The sequence below is a fragment of the Balaenoptera borealis genome (genome assembly GCF_965194805.1).
Source record: "Balaenoptera borealis genome assembly, chromosome: 12".
Classification (NCBI taxonomy): domain Eukaryota; kingdom Metazoa; phylum Chordata; class Mammalia; order Artiodactyla; family Balaenopteridae; genus Balaenoptera; species Balaenoptera borealis.
This window is the reverse complement of record NC_138869.1, coordinates 74,157,764-74,178,599: the sequence shown is the minus strand read 5'-3', so window position 1 is coordinate 74,178,599 and position 20,836 is coordinate 74,157,764. Positions and strand designations below refer to the sequence as shown.

The following is a 20,836-nucleotide window of genomic DNA, read 5'->3' as shown; positions in this document are numbered from 1 at the left end:
AGAAACATTGAATTTATTTAAATGTAGACATAAAACTAAACAACTGTGTAAAGTAAATATTATAAACCTTGAAAATATAAATAATAATAGATATAACACAAATTTGGAGTTAGAAAGTAGAGGAGGGGTGGTGTTATAAGTGAGCTAATTTCCTTATATTTGAAAGCAAGAAAGGAGTAGAGGGGCTTCCCTGGTGGCGCAGTGGTTGAGAATCTGCCTGCTAATGCAGGGGACAAGGGTTCTAGCCCTGGTCTGGGAAGATCCCACATGCCGCAGAGCAACTGGGCCCGTGAGCCACAACTGCTGAGCCTGCGCGTCTGGAGCCTGTGCTCCAAAACAAAAGGCCACGATAGTGAGGCCCACGCACCGCGATGAAGAGTGGCCCCCACTTGCCGTGGCTGGAGGAAGCCCTCGCACAGAAACGAAGACCCAACACAGCCAAAAATAAAAATAAATAAATAAATAAATAATACTTTAAAAAAAAAAAAAAAAGGAGTAGCTACTGTCTAAATGTCAACCATGTAGTTAAAATCATGATGACCCAAGTCCTTTAATTCCATGAGTTTTCCTTAATTCTAAAGAGATACTTTTAGAGAAAAGATATACATCTCTTACCATTGAAAAAACATTTATCTGAAGCTCACCAATTCCTTCAGTTTTATTTATTTTTCTATTAAATTCAAATAAAACTTAATTTAGTAATTTTTAATTAAGAATAGTATGTGTAGTATGCTTTTGTTTTGGTAAAGTACTTCTATATGTTCTTCTATTTGTATATATGTATTAAAAATATCTAAATACAATTCTTATTAAACATTAACATTGTTATTTTGGGGAGATTTTCACTTTCATCTTTGCTCCTTTTTGTGTTGTTTGGATTTTTAAAATAATGAGTGTGGTAGGGATTACTAGCGCTTACCAAAACTTCTGTTTATTCCTTCTGGCACATGCTTCCTTGAAGTTAAGGGAGTTCACTTGCTGTAACCAGTGCAATCTGAGTGAAAGTAGCATGTTACTTTTGTTTTGAAGCCTTTGAGAACTAGTATAAAGTTCTCCTTAATCTCCTTCCCTTTTGTGGCAAACCCTGAAGCTTTATGTTGCGGAGGTGGTCTTAGAAGATGGCAGCACCCTCATCAGCTTTGCTGGTGTCAAGTATGTGGAGCAGAGCCACCATTTAACAACACTGGAGAAATAATGTGAGCAAGAAAGAAACCTTTGTGATTTTTAAGCCTCTGAGATTATGGTGCTATTTGTTCATTTGCTACCATAATATAACTTGATCTATCTTGATAAATGTGCGTCATTTTTACAAAATAATAACTCATTATTCTTCATAAAATTCAAATGTAGCATGGCTTTTTTAGTAAGAAAACAATGTTTATGTTAGTACTATATGTATCATCTATTTTCCAAATGAGTTTGAAGCAACTTACAATATTAAAACACATATAAACCTGGACCAAAATAATGTCAAAAAGGAAAAAAAAAATTTGAAGGTAAACTTGATTTAAAAGAAGATAGATGGATATGATAGACAACTGGAATGAGTTAATTATTGCCATTGAGGACAAAATTTAGCTATGATTCTTCAGGCAGACAAGTAAAAACAAGGGCATCGTTTTGACATTTTTGGTTATGTAGTTTTCATTGTTCAGAGAGCAAATTTACAGGTATTGAGTTGCAGGCAGATTGTATCTATACTTGTTTAAAGGGTCTTGTGTGGCAAAATAGGCAGTGTCTTGCCTGTAACTTTGAAAGAAATACAAAGACTTTATACTTCTATCAGTATTGTATAACATCTGAGAGCTTTATGTTAAATTGCTGTGTATTTAATTGAGTGTATCAGTCAGGATCTAACAAGGAAAACAAACTACTCTGTTTTTAAAACAGGGGAAATCAATGCAGATAGTTTTGTTTCATGGATGATGGAAGAATCTGAGAAGCCAAACGGGAAGGTGATACAACTCGTAGAGATGACCAACAACAGGAAGCTATGACAATCTATAGGCAGGTCTCAGCTGGTAGGAGGCATTGGCAGGAGAGTGGAAGGCATGAGGAAGGGAAAAGCCAGAGTATCTCTCCCCTTCCCTGTCTTTCCAGCTGGATGCCAGCTAAAAAGGGTCTTGGGAAAATGCTGCCTTTAGGACTCTGCATCTCTGTGATGTAGAGCAAAGTAGAGGAAAGGGAAGGAATTGATCAGAGGGCAAAGAGGCATAGATTAGCCCCTGAGTAAAACCATTTCTATAAGAAATAGGGATAATAATTCAGATAGATTGCTTTTGGCTTATCTTCAATCAGGAATACACATGAGGGAAACTGGCAGGAAGTCAGTTTGGGCTATAAGAAGTCAACGTTAAGAAGAAGCTATTCTTCTAGCATTTCTTGTTGATAGATACTTTCATTTTTTTGGCAGGCTGACTTTTGCATTAGTCCTTGTATTGGTTTCAAACTAGGAGGGAGGAGACAGGGGTCTTATCAACTGCCCAAACCCTTCAACAAGTAATTTGATCATGTTTTGGGCTTGCCATTTGGAGTCTTGCCAATTCTAAGAGCAAGAGATCTTCATAGCCATAGAGAGAACTGTGGAATCTTCAAAATGTGGAGAAAATGTCATTGGACTATAAAATGGAGTGAAATAATATATGTAATCACCAGACGTCTATGCTTCTAGAGTTCTTCCTTCAGCATCTGTACTGTGAGTGACATTGTCCTCAAATCTGTGTCCGATACAGATCTCGATGTCTGAACTCGAACATTGCATTGAGAGCTACCACAATCAATTTGACAGGATAAACTTCTTTCATAAGAATAAAATTACTCAAATGTATATCTGTGTTCTGCTTGGTGTGTTATCACTACCTGTTTCTAGTTGTCTATACACAGGATAGTAACAGATATTTTCAGTTTACTTATAATCTCGAGGTATACAGTATGTATAGAAAAAGGTTTTCCCTAAAGACAGTTTAAATGAACTGCTATAAATTCTTGAGAAGATCATTAGACTTTTTAGCCCCATAGTATCATTTTTTCCAATTATGTGTATGGTCAGACTTGGAAATTGTTAAGCCCGACTGAATTTTAAGAGGAAGAGAAGAAAGAAAAAATGTTAACCTTAATTTAAAAGATGAAAAATGGATATGCTAGACAACAAGGATGCCATTGAGGACCAAATTTAGCTATGATTCCTCTTGCAGTCAAGTAAATAAAAGGTGGGGGAACATTTGGGATGATATATTTTCCATTGTTCAGAGAACAAACCTTTGTCCTGGTGTTGATATGATGATACCCAGTTCAAGGATATTAAACAAGGTTGATAATTGAACATAGTTCTAATTAAACATGTAGGTAAAATTCTTCCTCAATTTGCCGTGTGCGCTGACTTTAGCATACTTATATTTTTATATAAATGTATTTGATTTGCCAAATTTTGGAGAAATGACCCATAGGGAAGCAATCTTCTAAATATTGACATCCAACAGAAGAAGAGCCATCACTAATTCTGACATTCAATTTTCCTAAAATTTTGAAGTCAGCTATTAGATCTTTGAAGACATGAAAATCAAAAATCCATCAAATTGATTCCAGACTTGTTAGAAGGGATATATAATAAAACAAAATAGGCTATTCTTATCAGAAAGGTGAATCACAGTTGCTAAAACATTCTTATCGTATGTTTCAGATTGCTCCAAAGCTTACTTTTAAATTAAAAAAAAAATTGGTGTGCCTGGTCTGTTTTTCTCTTTTACACAGCTGCTTTGATAATACGCTCGACTAGAAATCTTGCAACTAGGGAAAATGAGTTTGATTACTTTTCTAAAAGCCAGGTATCTTATAAAAAGAAAAATCAGAAAGGAAAATGAGCAGTTTAGGGTCATTAATTCCAATAGAGGGCTATCAAATTGGGGATATTTTGCTGCTAAGCAGTATGTTCTGAAACAACTTCAGAAAAGATCAAGACAGGTGTTTATAGGGTCACATGCTAAACCACTAGGTTTCGTCAGGCCTCACTTTTCCAGGCTGAGTTAGAGTACAACAAGTGTGTGGTGGGCCTCCTAACCAACCCATTTGCCATGGGAGGAATTAGATAAGAAATCATTTAACCAGTTGGGGGAGGGTTAGATAATCCTCAGTTAAGGGTGAATTTTAACCTAAAAGGCTCAGATATCAGTCTGGGAAACACATGGAGGCTAGTATTTTCAGTCTTCAATTCAGTTAGAGCAAATGAGCAAAGGAACAGGTCAATTAGGATATCTGGTTAGAAAGTGTTATCAAACAAGGAGAATTGGAGTGAAAGCTGAATTCTGGATTCTGTGTCTACTGCTGTTGTTCTTAGATGGTTTGCTTTAAAAAGTCTCAAGCATGTACATTATATACTCCTGTTCAACCTAAGAGAGAATTTTCTTCACCTGACCTATTCTAAATTAGGGGAAATTCTTGTTGAGCTATTTCACTCCAAAATAGAGAGGTGATTGAAGAAAGAAAGATTTTGGTACATTAGAGTGGAATATAAGCTATAAGATATGACAAGAAAAAGCAAGTATTCAAAGGATCCTAGGAAATCTTAATATGTAATATAAAGAAATTATTCGACTCATTGAAGACTGTATTTATTAACTATTTGTAATCATTTTTGAAGTGATTGAAAACATGAGATTAACTAAAAGTAGAAAAATTGTTACAAAAAACATAATAGTGTATTATATAAACACAAAAATCATAATTCACATATCAATTTTTGCCCTCAAATTAAAATTTTCAATCTTGAAAATGGCCACACACCCACAAATCATGATGAAATAATGAAAAAAGTGAAAATTTTTGTTGATCTACCAATAGGAATATGCGTAACAAAATCAGAGCATCAGGATTAGTAGTTGTACATCTGCAGATTCCAACAGGAAAGATGAATAAACAGGCTTTTGAAAATGCTTATCACTGTTACCCAATTCTTGTTGCTATACCATTTCTTTTCAAATTTCTCTTTCAGCCTAGGAGTATCTCCTGCTTTGTAGAAGATGATTCTTGTTCAATGAAAGAGCTTCTTAGGGTGGTAGCCCAGCCAGTGCCACTAAGTGGCTTGAAGGGCTGGTGGAGAAGGAGCTTTAGCCTTCAATACGGACATGTGGTGTTTCCTCAATTTAATGCTATGTTATGTAAAGCTGCAAAAGCAGCTTCAAGTACCACTCCACAAGTACATTGCTACTCCAAGCCCCTTTTAGATAGACAGTTTGAAGCCACCATTGACTGACAAGGTCATTTTTGAATCACCTTTTATAATCTGCACCACTCTTTACACTGCAAGAAATGAGCTGGCCACCAAACACTCAGTTGTAGCCTGGTGAATTCCACCATCATCCCTCACTACCCTCTGCTGCAAACTGTCCATTACAATGTCACAATTTTTTAAATGATAGACATTTAAAAATCCATTTGGAACAATGGATTTTTCCAGAGTTTGGATATTAATTATCTTCTACTCTATGCACAAATGTTTAAATGGCCTTTCTGAACACAGTAGTTAATGCCAATTGGGAATAGTCCAAGGGAATTCATGAAGATAAATGAATTTTGAGTAGGCTTATTTTGGGAGGAGGAGAAGGGCATACTTTTCCAATAAGACATACTGGCCAATACTTGACCATCAAGAGGACATTCCAGGCAAGAGAAAAGGCAGTTGAAGATGTACAGTGTAGTGGATAATAAGAGCCCTGGAGTCAGGCACATAGAGTAATTGAAGCCCAAGATAAGTGTAGAGATTGGAGTCAATCTTGCTGTACAAATAATTCTAACTTTTAGACTCAAATTATATTGCATGGATTTAAAGAGTTTGCAGTTATAGTCTCTGAATTATTTGGCAATTTTTAGAAATTATGAAGCATGCCATAGAGATTCCAGAAAACTAGAAATGAGCAAGAGCCAACGATTTAACAAACATTTTTGAACACTATTGTGTAACGTTATGCTAGGGTTACAATGATGTATAAGACACCGTCCCTGCCCCCAAGGATCTCAGAGTCTAGGTGGGAGGAGGTGGGAAGTGGAGAGCCTTTGTAGAGGAGGTAACCTTTCAGATAGGCCTTCAGTGAGAAGTAAGCTTTTGCTGGGCTGGAGATGAGAAAGAGGAAAACTAACTTTCCTTGACCACAGATTACCAATATGATGAATCTGTAAGGGACCCAGTGAGCCTGGGTTTTAGACTTTTACTCTGTAAAAGAAAGTCATTTATTCTCAACTCTGCAAAAAAAGAAAACATTTGGAAAATGACAGGTTAATATTTTTGATACCAAATCCTAAAAAAGAATCTGAAAAATGATTGTTAAATGATTCACTTTAAACTAATTTCATTCACTTTTCTGATAGGGTTATAAAAATTCATAGGTCAAGTGAATTCAAGTTATTTAATAAAGTCTCTCAAAATATCCTTGGGGAATATAGAGAGAAATTGAAAGTATATGAAAGTACTTGGATTGAAGCCAATTAGAAAATACCCATAATTATTACCTAGTGGAGTAGAAAGTACGGGTGTCTTCATGGAATGCTATTATTCTGCCCTACTCCATGTCTTACAAAATTGTTCGGGTGAGGAGACACAGGATAGTTTCATTCGTTGATAGCACAAAATTGCAAAGCAGTCAAAATTCAGAATTATCTCAACAGATAGTAATGTTGGGATGAAAACTAATCAAATGCAGTCATCAAATAAACAAGTGTGTGTGTTTCCCAAAGAAATTCCATAGCATGGGTAAAAGGCTGGAGCAAATATGGTTTATCACTTTGTGTGCTATTTATTGGCAACGCTAGATTTAGATTGCTCAGATTCCAGTTTCCTCTGCTGTGGTTAGGCTACATTTGAAAGAATAAATTCAGTTCAGAGTGTCAGATTGCCATACTTTAAAAATAGTTTGATAAACAGTTGTATAAGATACAGTTGTAGGAACTGGAGATATTAGTCTTAGGGAGCATGCTAGTTTAATTCAGGGATTTAGGTGGGATTGATGTAATCAAATATGTGTTTTTGAAGTATTACTCTGTCTGCAAGGTGGAGAACAGTTGGAGGAGACAAGAATAAATATGGGAAGACTAGTAAGGAAAGAATGTAGTAACCCAGGTGAGAGGTAAAAGATATTTGGAGATGGAGCAAAGCTGACAGAGGTAAATGCAACAGGACGGATTGTATATCCATCTGTGGGACACAGAATGAGGGAAAGTGATGAGGTTGTTTGGGGTAACATTAAGTTCAAGATGCTGGCAGGGCATTTTAGTGACAATTATCAGTCCAGCTCTTGGACATTCTAATCTGGGGTACAGAGAAATTGTGGTTGGAAATAAGGACATGGGAGGCATCTGAACAGAGTGAACATGAACAGTGAGACATTTTTATGACCTTTTACAGTTCATGGACCACTTCAACACTTCAATCGGTAATTAGTACAACTCTTTGCAGCAAAGCAAGTCTTATTATGGCATTTCAAAGGCATGAAAAACCAAAATTACTTTACATAAATTTGCTTAAGATTTCAACACTAGTAACTGATGGAACCAGGGCTTGAAGACACCAGGTCATCCGACACCCAATTCTAAGATTTTGGGTGTGTGATTTTTAACTACACTGCAGTACCAATCCAATGAGAATCAGAGCTATGGAAGAGTTCCCCAAGAGGAAGAAATATGATGACCATAGCTTGGGACATGCTTATTTTAGGGACTGGAGAGAAAAGGGTCCAATAAAGGAAAAGGAGACAGAGCAAGCAGTTAGAGAGAGTGTTTGACTCTAGAAACCTAGGAATAGAAGGAGCGTGGAGAGCTTCCATAATGAGGGAATGGATAACATTCGTAGGTTTTACCTGAAAGATTAGGATGCTCAGTGCTGAAAACAGATCACTTCCTTTCCTGCACATTTACCTTTTTCTCATTGTTCACTCTCATTTCACACATTTTGTCATTAGCTCCTGAACTAGATTATAAATGCCTTGAGGGCAAGGTCCAGGCCTTCTTTTCCTTCTTGTCTCTGTACTGCCTAACACGGGGCTATATACACAGAATGATATGAAATGTGAAAGCTCTCTGCATGCAGATGATTAATCATCACTAGAATTTTTCCAAAGGCACTGTCTCTAGTGCCAAGAGCACATTTGTTTAAAATGTGCGCTTAAATTTGAATGAAATCTGCCTAAATGGTGCCATCTGTTCTTAGGCAGTTTCAAAAATGTTTAAATACAATTTTACCTTTAAAAGGACAAGCGTAGGGGCATGCCTATGAGACATAAAGATGTCCTTAAATAAACACAGAGCAGACACTGGCATAGTCAATCACACTTAAACAGCTACACATAAAGAATGTTTTCTGAGGTTTAAGAAAATTTTCGCGAAGAGTACACCAACTACTACTTCATGCAGAAAATATTTATGAGAAGTTACAAAATTGTAGGCATGGACTCCTACACATATTACTGCATTTTAATTACAGACTACAGAAATACAATTTAATTTCATGTACCCTTTGAAATGGGTTCACTCTTCCACTATTTGTAATGGTCCACATTTTACTGTGATTTCAGTGCATCAATTTGGAAGCTGAAGACAGCTGAAGACAGCTGTTGGGGATAGTCTCTATGTTAGTCATTTATATCGATTGTCATTTGACTTTTGTTACAGTGCTGTAGGCTTCATTGTTGTGCGAATATAACAGTGAAATGAAACCCACGTTTAAGTTCTGCAAATAACTTACAGTCACTTCCAAAACACCTCAACTTAGTTTCTAAATTTGAGTTTGTGGTTTTAGATGCACGGTTATTTGCTGATCCACTTTAGCATGCAAAATCACACACTGGCTAGGTTTGGGTATAGTTATTGTGGCAACGAGTAATGGGTCAAATTTTCAGCCTATGTAACTCACTAGCTACATCATCATGACCAAAACTATGCCAGTATTTTGACATCTCTGTATTTTGCTAGTTGGTGTAAATCAGTGATCATGTATATCAAGAATTTATATTTACAGAAAGAATTTCTGGTTGAAATAGCATCTAAATATATTACCCTATCTGAATACATGTATATCTGTATGGAAAGTCTTTCGTTAAATCCTGTTTTGCAAAGGTGGAGATCTGAACGTGTTTACTCACATGAGCATTCTTTTGGAATATTTTTAGATAATTTTTATTTTAGATATTTTTAGATATCTGATATCTATTTACTTCTGAGAATTTTTAAATAAAAGAAATAGGATATTTCAGATAAAGATGAAGTCTCCTTGTTAGCCTTTCACTTCCATCCCTCACAAAGGCAACAACTATCATTAATTTGCTATATCCTCCAGTCCGTTTTTTACACTTTTAATGACCTAAGTTATAGCACCATGAACTAATATTTTTAGATAATATTGTCTTCTTAATTATCTATCATAGTATTTATATTATTCTTTAACTTGCCATTTTTCCTCAGCATTCTATTTTAGAAATCTATGTCAATCTATACAGAAGTTTAATTTTCTGTAATTTGAATTATCCCAGTTTATTCATCTTTCCCACCACAGATGTCCATTTAGGCTGTACATCTTGCACCAACTTCTTGCTACCCCAAGCAGTATTGCAGTGAATGTCCATCCATCTCTCTGCCTCTGTCTCTCTCTCTCCCCCGTAATGTACCTGGCCCAGGTTTCTCTCTAGGAAATATACCTAGTAGTCAGGCTATTGCTGGCTTGTGGGCCATAGGGAATTCTCTCAAAAAAGATTCTTGATTTACATTCCTACCAGCAGTGTATAAAAGTTCCTGCTTCCTTATATCCTTACAAACACTTGTTTTGTTAGAGTTTATTTTTTAAAATTTGCCCGTCTAATAGAGGTGAATGAAGCAGTTTATTGTTGGGTTTTAATTACTTGTCTTGACTATTTGTAAGCTTGAGCAATTTTTTCAAAGACTTGTTGACCATTTTCAGGTTTCCTCTTGATGGGATGCCTGTTCATATCCTTTGCTCATTTTTTTCTGTGTTTTTTTTCTTATTGATTTGTGGGGGTTCTTTATTTCAAATATTAATCTTTTGTCAGCCATATATATTGCCAATATCATCGCCTAGTCTTTTAACTTTATGGTAGATCTCATCACCCAGAAGTTCTTTAATTTTGGATTATTTGGTCAAATATTTCAAATCCATTCAGTTTTGTGTTTTGTGTCTTATCATAGCTTATCTATTACTACCTTGGGTTGATTACAATATGCTTCTATATTTTATTAATGTTAAGGTTGTGTTATTTTACACATAAGTCTGTAATACATTCTGGAATTTATTTGTGTGTATAGTGTGAGAGAGCAATTTAAATTTACTTTTTCAAGGGGGTTAGACCATTACTCCAACATCATTTGTTAATAAGTCCATCCTTTCTCTACTGTGGTGTGATGTCACCCATACCTTATACAGAGTTCCTTAAATGAGCACAGCATGTTTCACTGATCTAATTATCTATCTGTTCCTGCACAAGTCCCACACTGTTTTAATTACTATGGTGTTATGATTATTCCTTGATATATAGCAAGACAAGACCCCTTTCCTTATTATTCTTTCACTGAATTGTTTTTGATTATTTTGCAATATTTGCTCCTTCATCTGGTTTTTAGAATTAATTTGTTTTGTTCTGCAAATAAAACCAGTGGCATTTGTATTTCAATTGCATTGAATATATAGGTTAATATAGAGAGATTAATATAGAGATTAATTTTGAATTTTCCCATCTATGAAATGGTATATTAATATCTGGTACACCATTTATTCAGGTTTTCATTTTCCCTGCAAATCACACATCTTTTATAAGACTGATCTCTTAGTATCTCATCATCTTTGTTGCTATTACAAATAAAATATTTCCTGATTAATTGTTGCTGGATTATTAGAACTTTATTGATTTTTCATATTGGTCTTGCATCCAGCAACCCTGCTAATCTTTTTAGCCCTTAACAGTTTATTTGTAGACATTCTTGCATTTTCTTTGTAAACCACAATATTTTCGGTATATAATGACACTTTAATTTCTTCTTTTCCTATCACTATGCCTCATATATTTTTCTTGTTTATTACCTTGACTGGAAGCCCCAGTTCAGTGTTGGGTAGTAGCAGTGATGTTGGGTATCCTTGTCTGTGGATTGTGTTTACAATTGTGTAATGAATTCTCTTTATGAACCCATTCTCAGCTATTTTACCATGAAATTCACATTGAAGATTTTCAATATGGCTAGCCAAAGTTAAGGTATGGATTGTGGTCATGTGATGAAATAACGTTATAGTACTGGTTAAGAGGTCCCAAACTTTACCTCATTCACACTCTTTTCTCACTTTCTGAATGAACCCGGCCACATCTGTTATCAGTCATTCCGGAGGTAATACATTGAAAATAATTCACGTTAAGGATCTCAGCTACAAGTGTTTTTGCTCCATTTGAAAGTGTTCACTTCATGGGAAATGAAGTCTTTTCACTGGAAATATAAATTTAACTCTGTTGATATTCTACAGAAATGCTCATTGTTCACATTACGTTTTTTCTTTTTAACGTTTTTATTGGAGTATAATTGCTTTACAATGGTGTGTTAGCTTCTGCTTTATAACAAAGTGAATCAGTTATACATATATATATATCCCCATATCTCTTCCCTCTTGTGTCTCCCTCCCTCCCACCCTCCCTATCCCACCCTTCTAGCTGATCACAAAGCACCGAGCTGATCACCCTGTGCTATGCAACTGCTGCGCACTAGCTATCTATTTTACATTTGGTAGTGTATATATGTGCATATATACACTACTACTCTCTCAGTTTGTCCCAGCTTACCCTTCCTTCCCCCTCCCCGTATCTTCAAGCCCATTCTCTAGTAGATCTGCATCTTTATTCCCATCTTGCCCCTAGGTTCTTCATGACCATTTTTTTTTTTTTAGACTCCATATGCATGTGTTAGCATACGGTATTTGTTTTTCTCTTTCTGACTTACTTCACTCTGTATGACAGACTCTAGGTCCATCCACCTCATTACAAATAACTCAAATTCATTTCTTTTTATGGCTGAATAATATTCCATTGTATATATGTGCCACCTCTTCTTTATCCATTCATCTGTCGATGGATACTTAGGTTGCTTCCATGTCCTTGCTATTGTAAATAGTGCTGCAATGAACATTGTGGTACATGACTCTTTTTGAATTATGGTTTTCTCAGGGTATATGCCCAGTAATGGGATTGCTGGGTCATATGGTATTTCTATTTTTAGTTTTTTAAGGAACCTCCATACTGTTCTCCATAGTGGCTGTATCAATTTACATTCCCACCAACAGTGTATGAGGGTTCCCTTTTCTCCACACCCTCTCCAGCATTTATTGTTTCTAGATTTTTTGATGATGGCCATTCTGACTATAGTGTGAGGTGACACCTCATTGTAGTTTTGATTTGCATTTCTCTAATGATTAATGATGTTGAGCATTCTTTCATGTGTTTCTTGGCAATCTGTATATCTTCTTTGGAGAAATGTCTATATAGGTCTTCTGCCCATTTTTGGATTGGGTTGTTTGGTTTTTTGATATTGAGCTGCATAAGTTGCTTGTAAATTTTGGAGATTAATCCTTTGTCAGTTGCTTCATTTGCAAATATTTCTCCCATTCTGAGGGTTGTCTTTTCGTCTTGTTTATGGTTTCCTTTGCTGTGCAAAAGCTTTTAAGTTTCATTAGGTCCCATTTGTTTATTTTTGTTTTCATTTCCATTTCTCTAGGAGGTGGGTCAAAAAGGATCTTGCTGTGATCTATGTCATAGAGTGTTCTGCCTATGCTGTCCTCTAAGAGTTTTATAGTGTCTGGCCTTACATTTAGGTCTTTAATCCATTTTGAGTTTATTTTTCTGTATGGTGTTAGAGAGTGCTCTAATTTCATTCTTTTACATGTAGTTATCCAGTTTTCCCAGCACCACTTATTGAAGAGGCTGTCTTTTCTCCATTGTATATTCTTGCCTCCTTTATCAAAGATAAGGTGACCATATGTGCGTGGGTTTATCTCTGGGCTTTCTATCCTGTTTCATTGATCTATATTTCTATTTTTGTGCCAGTACCATACTGTCTTGATTACTGTAGCTTTGTAGTATAGTCTGAAGTCTGGGAGCCTGATTCCTCCAGCTCTGCTTTTCTTTCTCAAGATTGCTTTGGCTATTCGGGGTCTTTTGTGTCTCCATACAAATTGTGAAATTTTTTGTTCTAGTTCTGTGAAAAATGCCAGTAGTAGTTTGATAGGGATTGCACTGAATCTGTAGGTTGCTTTGAGTAGTATAGTCATTTTCACAATGTTGATTCTTCCAATCCAAGAACATGGTGTATCTCTCCATCTATTTGTGTCATCTTTAATTTCTTTATTAACTGTCTTATAATTTTCTGCATACAGGTCTTTTGTCTCCCTAGGTAGGTTTGTTCCTAGGTATGTTATTCTTTTTGTTGCAATGGTAAATGGGAGTGTTTTCTTAATTTCACTTTCAGATTTTTCATCATTAGTGTATAGGAATGCAAGAGATTTCTGTGCATTAGTTTTGTATCCTGCTACATTACCAAATTCATTGATTAGCTCTAGTAGTTTTCTGGTAGCATCTTTAGGATTCTCTATGTATAGTATCATGTCATCTGCAAACAGTGACAGCTTTACTTCTTTTCCAATTTGGATTCCTTTTATTTCTTTTTCTTCTCTGATTGCTGTGGCTAAAACTTCCAAAACTATGTTGAATAATAGTGGTGAGATTGGGCAGCCTTGTCTTGTTCCTGATCTTAGTGGAAATGGTTTCCGTTTTTCACCATTGAGGACGATGTTGGCTGTGGGTTTGTCATATATGGCCTTTTTTATGTTGAGGTAACTTCCCTCTATGCCTACTTTCTGGAGGGTTTCTATCATAAATGGGTGTTGAATTTTGTTGAAAGCTTTCTCTGCATCTGTTGAGATGATCATATGGTTTTTCTCCTTCAATTTGTTAATATGGTGTATCACATGGATTTCTTTGTGTATATTGAAGGATTCTTGCATTCCTGAGATAAACCCCACTTGATCATGGTGTATGATCCTGTTAATGTGCTGTTGGATTCTGTTTGCGAGTATTTTGTTGAGGATTTTTGCATCTATGTTCATCAGTGATATTCACCTATAGTTTTCTTTTTTTGTGACATCTTTGTCTGGTTTTGGTATCAGGGTGATGGTGGCCTCGTAGAATGAGTTTGGGAGTGTTCCTCCCTCTGCTATATTTTGGAAGAGTTTGAGAAGAATAGGTGTTAGCTCTTCTCTAAATGTTTGATAGAATCTACCTGTGAAGCCATCTGGTCCTGGGCTTTTGTTTGTTGGAAAATATTTAATCACAGTTTCAATTTCAGTGCTTGTGATTGGTCTGTTCATATTTTCTATTTCTTCCTGGTTCAGTCTTGGAAGGTTGTGCTTTTCTAAGAATTTGTCCATTTCTTCCAGGTTGTCCATTTTATTGGCATATAGTTGCTTGTAGTAATCTCTCATGCCCTTTTGTATTTCTACAGTGTCAGTTGTTACTTCCCCTTTTCCATTTCTGATTTTATTGATTTGAGTCTTCTCCCTTTTTTTCTTGATGAGTCTGGCTAATGGTTTATCAATTTTGTTTTACAACATTTTTATTATAGACTCCTATGAACCAAGCTTCAACCCGTTCCCACTGCATTTTCACCATTCACTTATCAAGCAAGGAACCAGGATCTGCAACCGTGCGACATGCCAAGCTGCATTTGGTTGACCTGGCTGGTTCAGAGCGAGTTGCGAAGACTGGAGTCGGGGGCCAGCTTCTGACAGAGGCCAAGTATATCAACTTGTCACTACATTACTTAGAACAGGTAAACGGGTAGGGTGGGATGTACCTATACCTACCATTTTTTGACCATGTACTTCACATCACGCATTCTACTAGCATTTTTGTCTTGTTTTGTATTGTTTCTCTTCTTTTACTGTGGCAAAATATATATAACGTAAAATTACCATTTAACTAATTTTTACAATTCAGTGGCATTAAGTACATTCAAAATGTTGTGCAAGCATCACCATCATCCATTTCCAGAGCTTCTCATGATCCCAAACAGAAACTCTGTACCCATTAAACAGTATCTCCCAATCTCTTTATACTCCCAGGCCCCCATCACCTCTAGTCTACTTTCTGCCACTATGAATTTGCCTGTTCTAGATTTTCGTATAAGTGGAATTATACAGTATTTGTCCTTTTGTGTCTGATTTCTTCCACTTAGCATAATTTCAAGGTCCATCGTGTTTTAACATGTATCACAATTTTCTTCCTTTTTAAGGCTGAATAATATCTCATTGTGTGTGTGTAGATATAAATATAGATATATAGTATTTTGTATATCCATTCATCTGTTGATGAACATGACTTGTTTCCACCTTTTGGCTATTGTGAATAATGCTGCTATAAACATTGGTATAGCTACTAGAATTCTGTATAAACCATTTCATTTAAACCTCACAACAGCTCTGCACTGTAGGTATTAGTTATTACCCACATCTTATAGTTTTTATAACTCAGGTCTTCCCCAGGCCTTCCTGAGATTACACAGCTAGTGGTGAGATAAGGATTTGAACCTCGAATTGCTTGGCTCCAAAGCCTATGCTTTTTTTCACTATACCTTGTGTTTATTTGTAAAATTAGTGGTGTGAATATAAGTTAGAAACGGCCTCCATGGACTATTTGTTTCGGGCTGGTAGATTAGCTATGAGACCATAATGTGGAGATGACCAGTATCTTTTCCATTTGTAGTGACTTCATCTAGTTGGTGATTCTGACCCTGCAATGGTTCTCTTTGTCTTAGCTTCCCTCCCTGTCCCCACTCCAAGTTTACTACAGTCCATCCCAGTGCATGCTTAATTTTTAATTTCTGAATTTTATTCCAAAGGCAGAGAAAGCTCATCTGAATTTTGCTAAGTAAATCTTCCAGACAAAATTTCTCCCATCTAAAAGGAGTGCATTGAATTAAATTATTTTTCAAGTTCCTTTCAGCTCTGTGAGTGTAAATGTTGTGAGTTGAATGTTAAAGATGGCAACTAATTCTAAAAAAAAAAGAAAGAGAAACATGATCAAAAACTGGAGTGGAGAAGTACAGGGGATATTGGCGAGGCAAAAGGGTCTGTTAATGAATGTTGGAGACTGAAAGATTTGAGAAAAAAAACTACTTTTTTAAAGCTGCATAATGAACCCTTTTGAGAATGATGTTGTCCTGACATTAAATGCTTTCTAATGGTCAAGCTGGCTGAAAAAGCAGATTGAGAGAAACCTAAGGGAACTCTCTGTGAACAAGGCACACACAATTAGGCTCTGACCAAATGAGTCCCAGTAATGCAACACCCAGAGGTTAAGACCTGCATGGTGTTCAGATCACTTTAGTGTTTCTGACGATAGTCAGCATTCCTGAACTCTTTCTTGTTCACATATTACATACTACTTTTACTTAACAGATCTTTTACTTTATAGGACATTTATGTAACATTGATATGAAAGTATAATGGACTATATTCAAAGTGCTTTATTTCAAACATACCTACTTGTTTCAGAGTCTTCACTATCTTTTAATTCCCATTATATCCATCCATCATACAAAATTATATTTATATTTGTTAGTTGAATCAAAATTTCCATCAATTGTAATCACTCAAGAAAAACATTCTGCTCCTTATGTTTTCTTTTTCTTCATTCTACACAACCTTTGCAAGCTGTTACTTGTCATTAAAACTATTCCTCTCCCTACATTTCTTCTCTTCAAAATTCTGGTAACATCAGCCTCATGTGAGCAGTCTTGGTGGCTATGTGGCATCTGATTTTGTATATAGCTAGTTTACTTATTTAACAGATACTTATAAGGAGCAGTAATGTGCTGAGGACTGTGCTGGGCCCTGGAGCACAGCGCTGAATGAAATAGAAACAGCCCTTGCCCCGAAGGTCTTATGGTCCAGTGGAGGGAGACATGCACTGAATAAGTATTCGTTAGGTACGTGGCTGTAATCCTGATGGGAGCCTGCAGAGCAAGTCCAAGGGGCGAGGAGAGTGTGGGGGATTGGACTTAGACTGAGGAAGGGAGAGTTAATGAAAGTTCTCTCAGGACTGATGTTAAGCAGAGATGGGAGGAATGAGTAGGAGTGAGCCCGGCCAGGATGGGGTCAGGGCATGTCAGGCAGTGAGAACTGGGAGTCTGTCAGCCCTTAGCTCCATCTGCGGGATGGATTCACCCAGGGTCTCAGTGACATTCATGTGTCATTGACCTTTGGCTCTCCGAATGTAACTTATCTCTTTCATAGACACCCACTGCATCACTGCAGCCGTTAGCTCTTTACACTGCTGTACAAGGGTCTTCATGGAGGTTATGGCATAAAATAATGGAGAGAGGAGGAGAAGGAGAAGATCAGTATGAGAGGAAAGAACATAAATATGGAAAACTGCAGTGTGTGGACATGGGTACGTGAGATTGAGTAAAGCTAGGAGCAGCTGCTAGAGAGAAAGTTGTGGATAGTAGAGAAATATTGGAATTCTACACAGAAAGACATAAGTGAGAGGGGACCAAAGAGTACCTAGGAAGGAGAATAATAAAAAGAGTGAGCAGATACTGTTGATGAAATAACAGAATTCAAGGACTTTTATAAACAAATTTTCTTTATGAAGTACTTTATTATGGGCCTTTGAGGCTGGAAGTATAACAGTTTAGTTTAATTAGCTTCATTCATTCATTCACTCATTCAATCAACAAATTGTGACTGAGTGTCCACTGGGTGCTACAAGTTACGTTAGGCAATGGGGATTGATGTATAATTGAGAAATAGTCTGTGCTACCGTGTCATCCAGTGAAAGAGCAAAGCATACAAACAAATACTTAGAATGCAGTAAGATAAATGCTGTAATAGAAATTCATGTAGATGTCCAAAATATAATCAAACTGAGACATCTTCTCTGTCTCAGTTTGAATATATAAGATGGAGATGGACTAGGAAAAGACAGTTTGGTAGCCTTTCTTACATGAATTAGCCCACATTAGAGTTATAGAAATTCCATGCGAATTGTAACTGCCCTCTGGCCATAATTGTGAGACCTTACACCTGCTCACAGGGCACAGACGTTCTGAGTTGAATGCACCTTATTGTGCTCAGAAGTAAATAAATTTCTATTTGCCAGAGTACTGTTGGTTTTGGAGTTTTCCTTGTGTATGTAGTACTTTTTTCCAAAAAGTCTCCTCAAAAACATTTCAAGCCACAATAACAGGGTGCATCTTGACCCTAGAATTCGAGTCCGTGGAGGAAAAGGAAGGGACCATGCATACTTGGTCCAGCCATAAGCCTCACGGAGTGCTCCTTGGGTGACCCTGGGTGTCTGTCAGCCCAAATGTTAAGTGAGAAACCACTGAGAACAGAGAGTGTTTGCTCTCTCCTTCTTCAGAAATCAGAATCAGGGTCACCCCGGCCAGTTATCCAACATGAGTGGGACTTTTTCAGAGTGTTACTTTCCACTTGGCTTCCACTGAATGTGTTGCGTTCAGGAGAAAAAATTGGTGGTGCGGTGCTAGTTGTAACTCTGCAAATTTTTGTCAGTTCTCAGGGCATAATCTTCCATGGACATCTGAGTTCTTTAAAAGAAATTATCTTTAATGAATGAAGTAGTAAACCGAATTATTGATTTCAGGCATAGTTTCTTGGTACGTGGAGATGCTATTAAGTGTCATGTGGGGTTCCACTCTTTGTTGCTTAAAGAATGTCTTCAGGAACATGTTATTGTATTTGTACATGAAATCCAAAATGGAAGTAAACACTAAAGAAATCCAGGTTGTATGAACACCTCCTCACCCTGTGCCATTCAGATCATTTGGCTCCTGCCCAGTTTAGAGAACCCAAAGCAGCCCCACAAAGAATAATTTACTTCTGCCTCTCTCTCAAATACTGGCCATTTCTAAGTCACTCTGAAGATCCGTTTCTGTCCAAGGGGTCTGGGCTTATTATGGTATTCCTAAAGTTCTCTAGAGCTGGGAGGGTACCTGCTTAGGACCCGCTTATAAAGAAATGGCCTAGGACTTCCCTGGTGGTGCAGTGGTTGGGAATCGCCTGCCAGTGCAGGGGACATGGGTTCGAGCCCTGGTCCGGGAAGATTCCACATGCCGCGGAGCAACTAAGCCTGTGCGCCACAGCTACTGAGCCTGCGCTCTAGAGCCCGCGAGCCACAACTACTGAAGCCCGCGTGCCTAGAGCCCATGCTCCGCAACAAGAGAAGCCACCGCAATGAGAAGCATGCGCACCACCACAACAAAGAGTAGCCCCCGCTCACCGCAACTAGAGAAAAGCCCATGCACAGCAACGAAGACCCAACACAGCCAAAAAAAAAAAAAAAAAGGAAAAAAAAATGGCCTAGAACTGCATTTATTGTGCTACAAGTCTTCAAAGTGATCATAAAGAACATGGCCTAAAGCCCCCTCCAAACACGGAGTGCTTTTTGTTTTGCTAAGAAGTATCCCAGAAACTCTCTCTATTGATCTTTAAATCACTTCTGTGAGATATGCAGGCATTCTAATTCCAGTTTTACAGGTGGGGAGACTGAGGCTAATAAATATAAGAGATTGGCCTAAGATCGTATAAGTGGGGCAGCTGGATTCTGACTCTGAGTCCTGGGTTCTTTGTTTTATCATGCACTGCCTTCATTTCCCCCATTCTTAAAGACCATATTTTCTAATCCATAATCTCATTTTGAATTTTAATTCTTCTCTTTAACAATTTTAGAACCCTTTCTGGAAAGGACATTGGGATTGCCTCTACAGCATTCATTCCAGGGGTAGCAGGCAGAAGCTCATTCCCAGCTCCATGAGTAGACCTGACTGGCCTAAGCCGATTCGAGCCAGTCTTTCTCCTGGCTATAGTGATTGGTTCAGAGGTGGCCCATGAACCAAGTTGGTCCCTAGTGAATCTCAGGACTCATGTTTAATTATTAGAGAACTTTCTCATGTCAGTCATGAGTAAGGAAGTATATAACATCAGGGCATTTGGTAGCCATCCTATGGCCACGAGGAGGGGCAGACTTCTACCACATGGGAGACGGAGCAGAGATATGGGCAGAAACTAAGTCCTTTCTAAAAGGCCCCTGACCTTTTAGGTCATTCTAACCTAAAGCATTTCCTATTACAGTTACATGAGCCAATAAATTTCCCTATGATTAAAGCCAGTTTGGGTTACATTCTTTTGTTACTACAGCCAAAAGCAAGTTAACTAACAGACCATTTAATATCAGAAGGAAGTGTAATAAGCATATTCTCCTTTATGTCATCTAAATTGTCAATAAAACTGTTGAATAGAAAAGACATCAGTTTTGTTTCCTAGACCAGGAAGAAAATAGTGACATTTGTTTTATGAAAGAACTTAAAAGTACTTAGAAAATTGTTAGATATTTAATTGATGATTAATAAACAATAATGCCACCCTCTCTGCATATCTGTCAGACCTACCCCTGTTTGGTTTGGTATTTGCTATTCGGGCCTTCCTTACCTGTTGCAGATATTTGTCCTCTTGGCTCTTAGGGTCTGGAGCTCTGCTCAGCACCCCATGCTCCCATCTTGCCACTCAGACTCGGGTCCACCATATTTCTCACTTTCTTCCCAGTTACACTGAAGCTTAGTTCACCCAAATCTCATTCACTACTAATGACCCTCCCACTGCCTTCCTAGGTAAAACTAATTAATCCAATCATTCATTTATTCATATTCGTTTAACAAAAAAGTGTTGAGCATATGTTGTATTAATCAGATTTTTTAGCAGCAAACTGGGAAATTCACTCTAGCTAATTTAAGA

General features: G+C 37.2%; 1 protein-coding gene across 1 annotated transcript in view; it reads left to right on the top strand.

Annotated features, from left to right (window-relative positions):
* KIF6 (kinesin family member 6) overlaps positions 1-20,836 on the top strand; it is a 403,702-nt gene that overhangs the window by 123,470 nt on the left and 259,396 nt on the right. Inside the window, exon 7 of the mRNA XM_082347818.1 lies at positions 14,647-14,853. Coding sequence (XP_082203944.1) covers positions 14,647-14,853 — 207 coding nt within the window. The remainder of the gene's footprint in view (positions 1-14,646; positions 14,854-20,836) is intronic.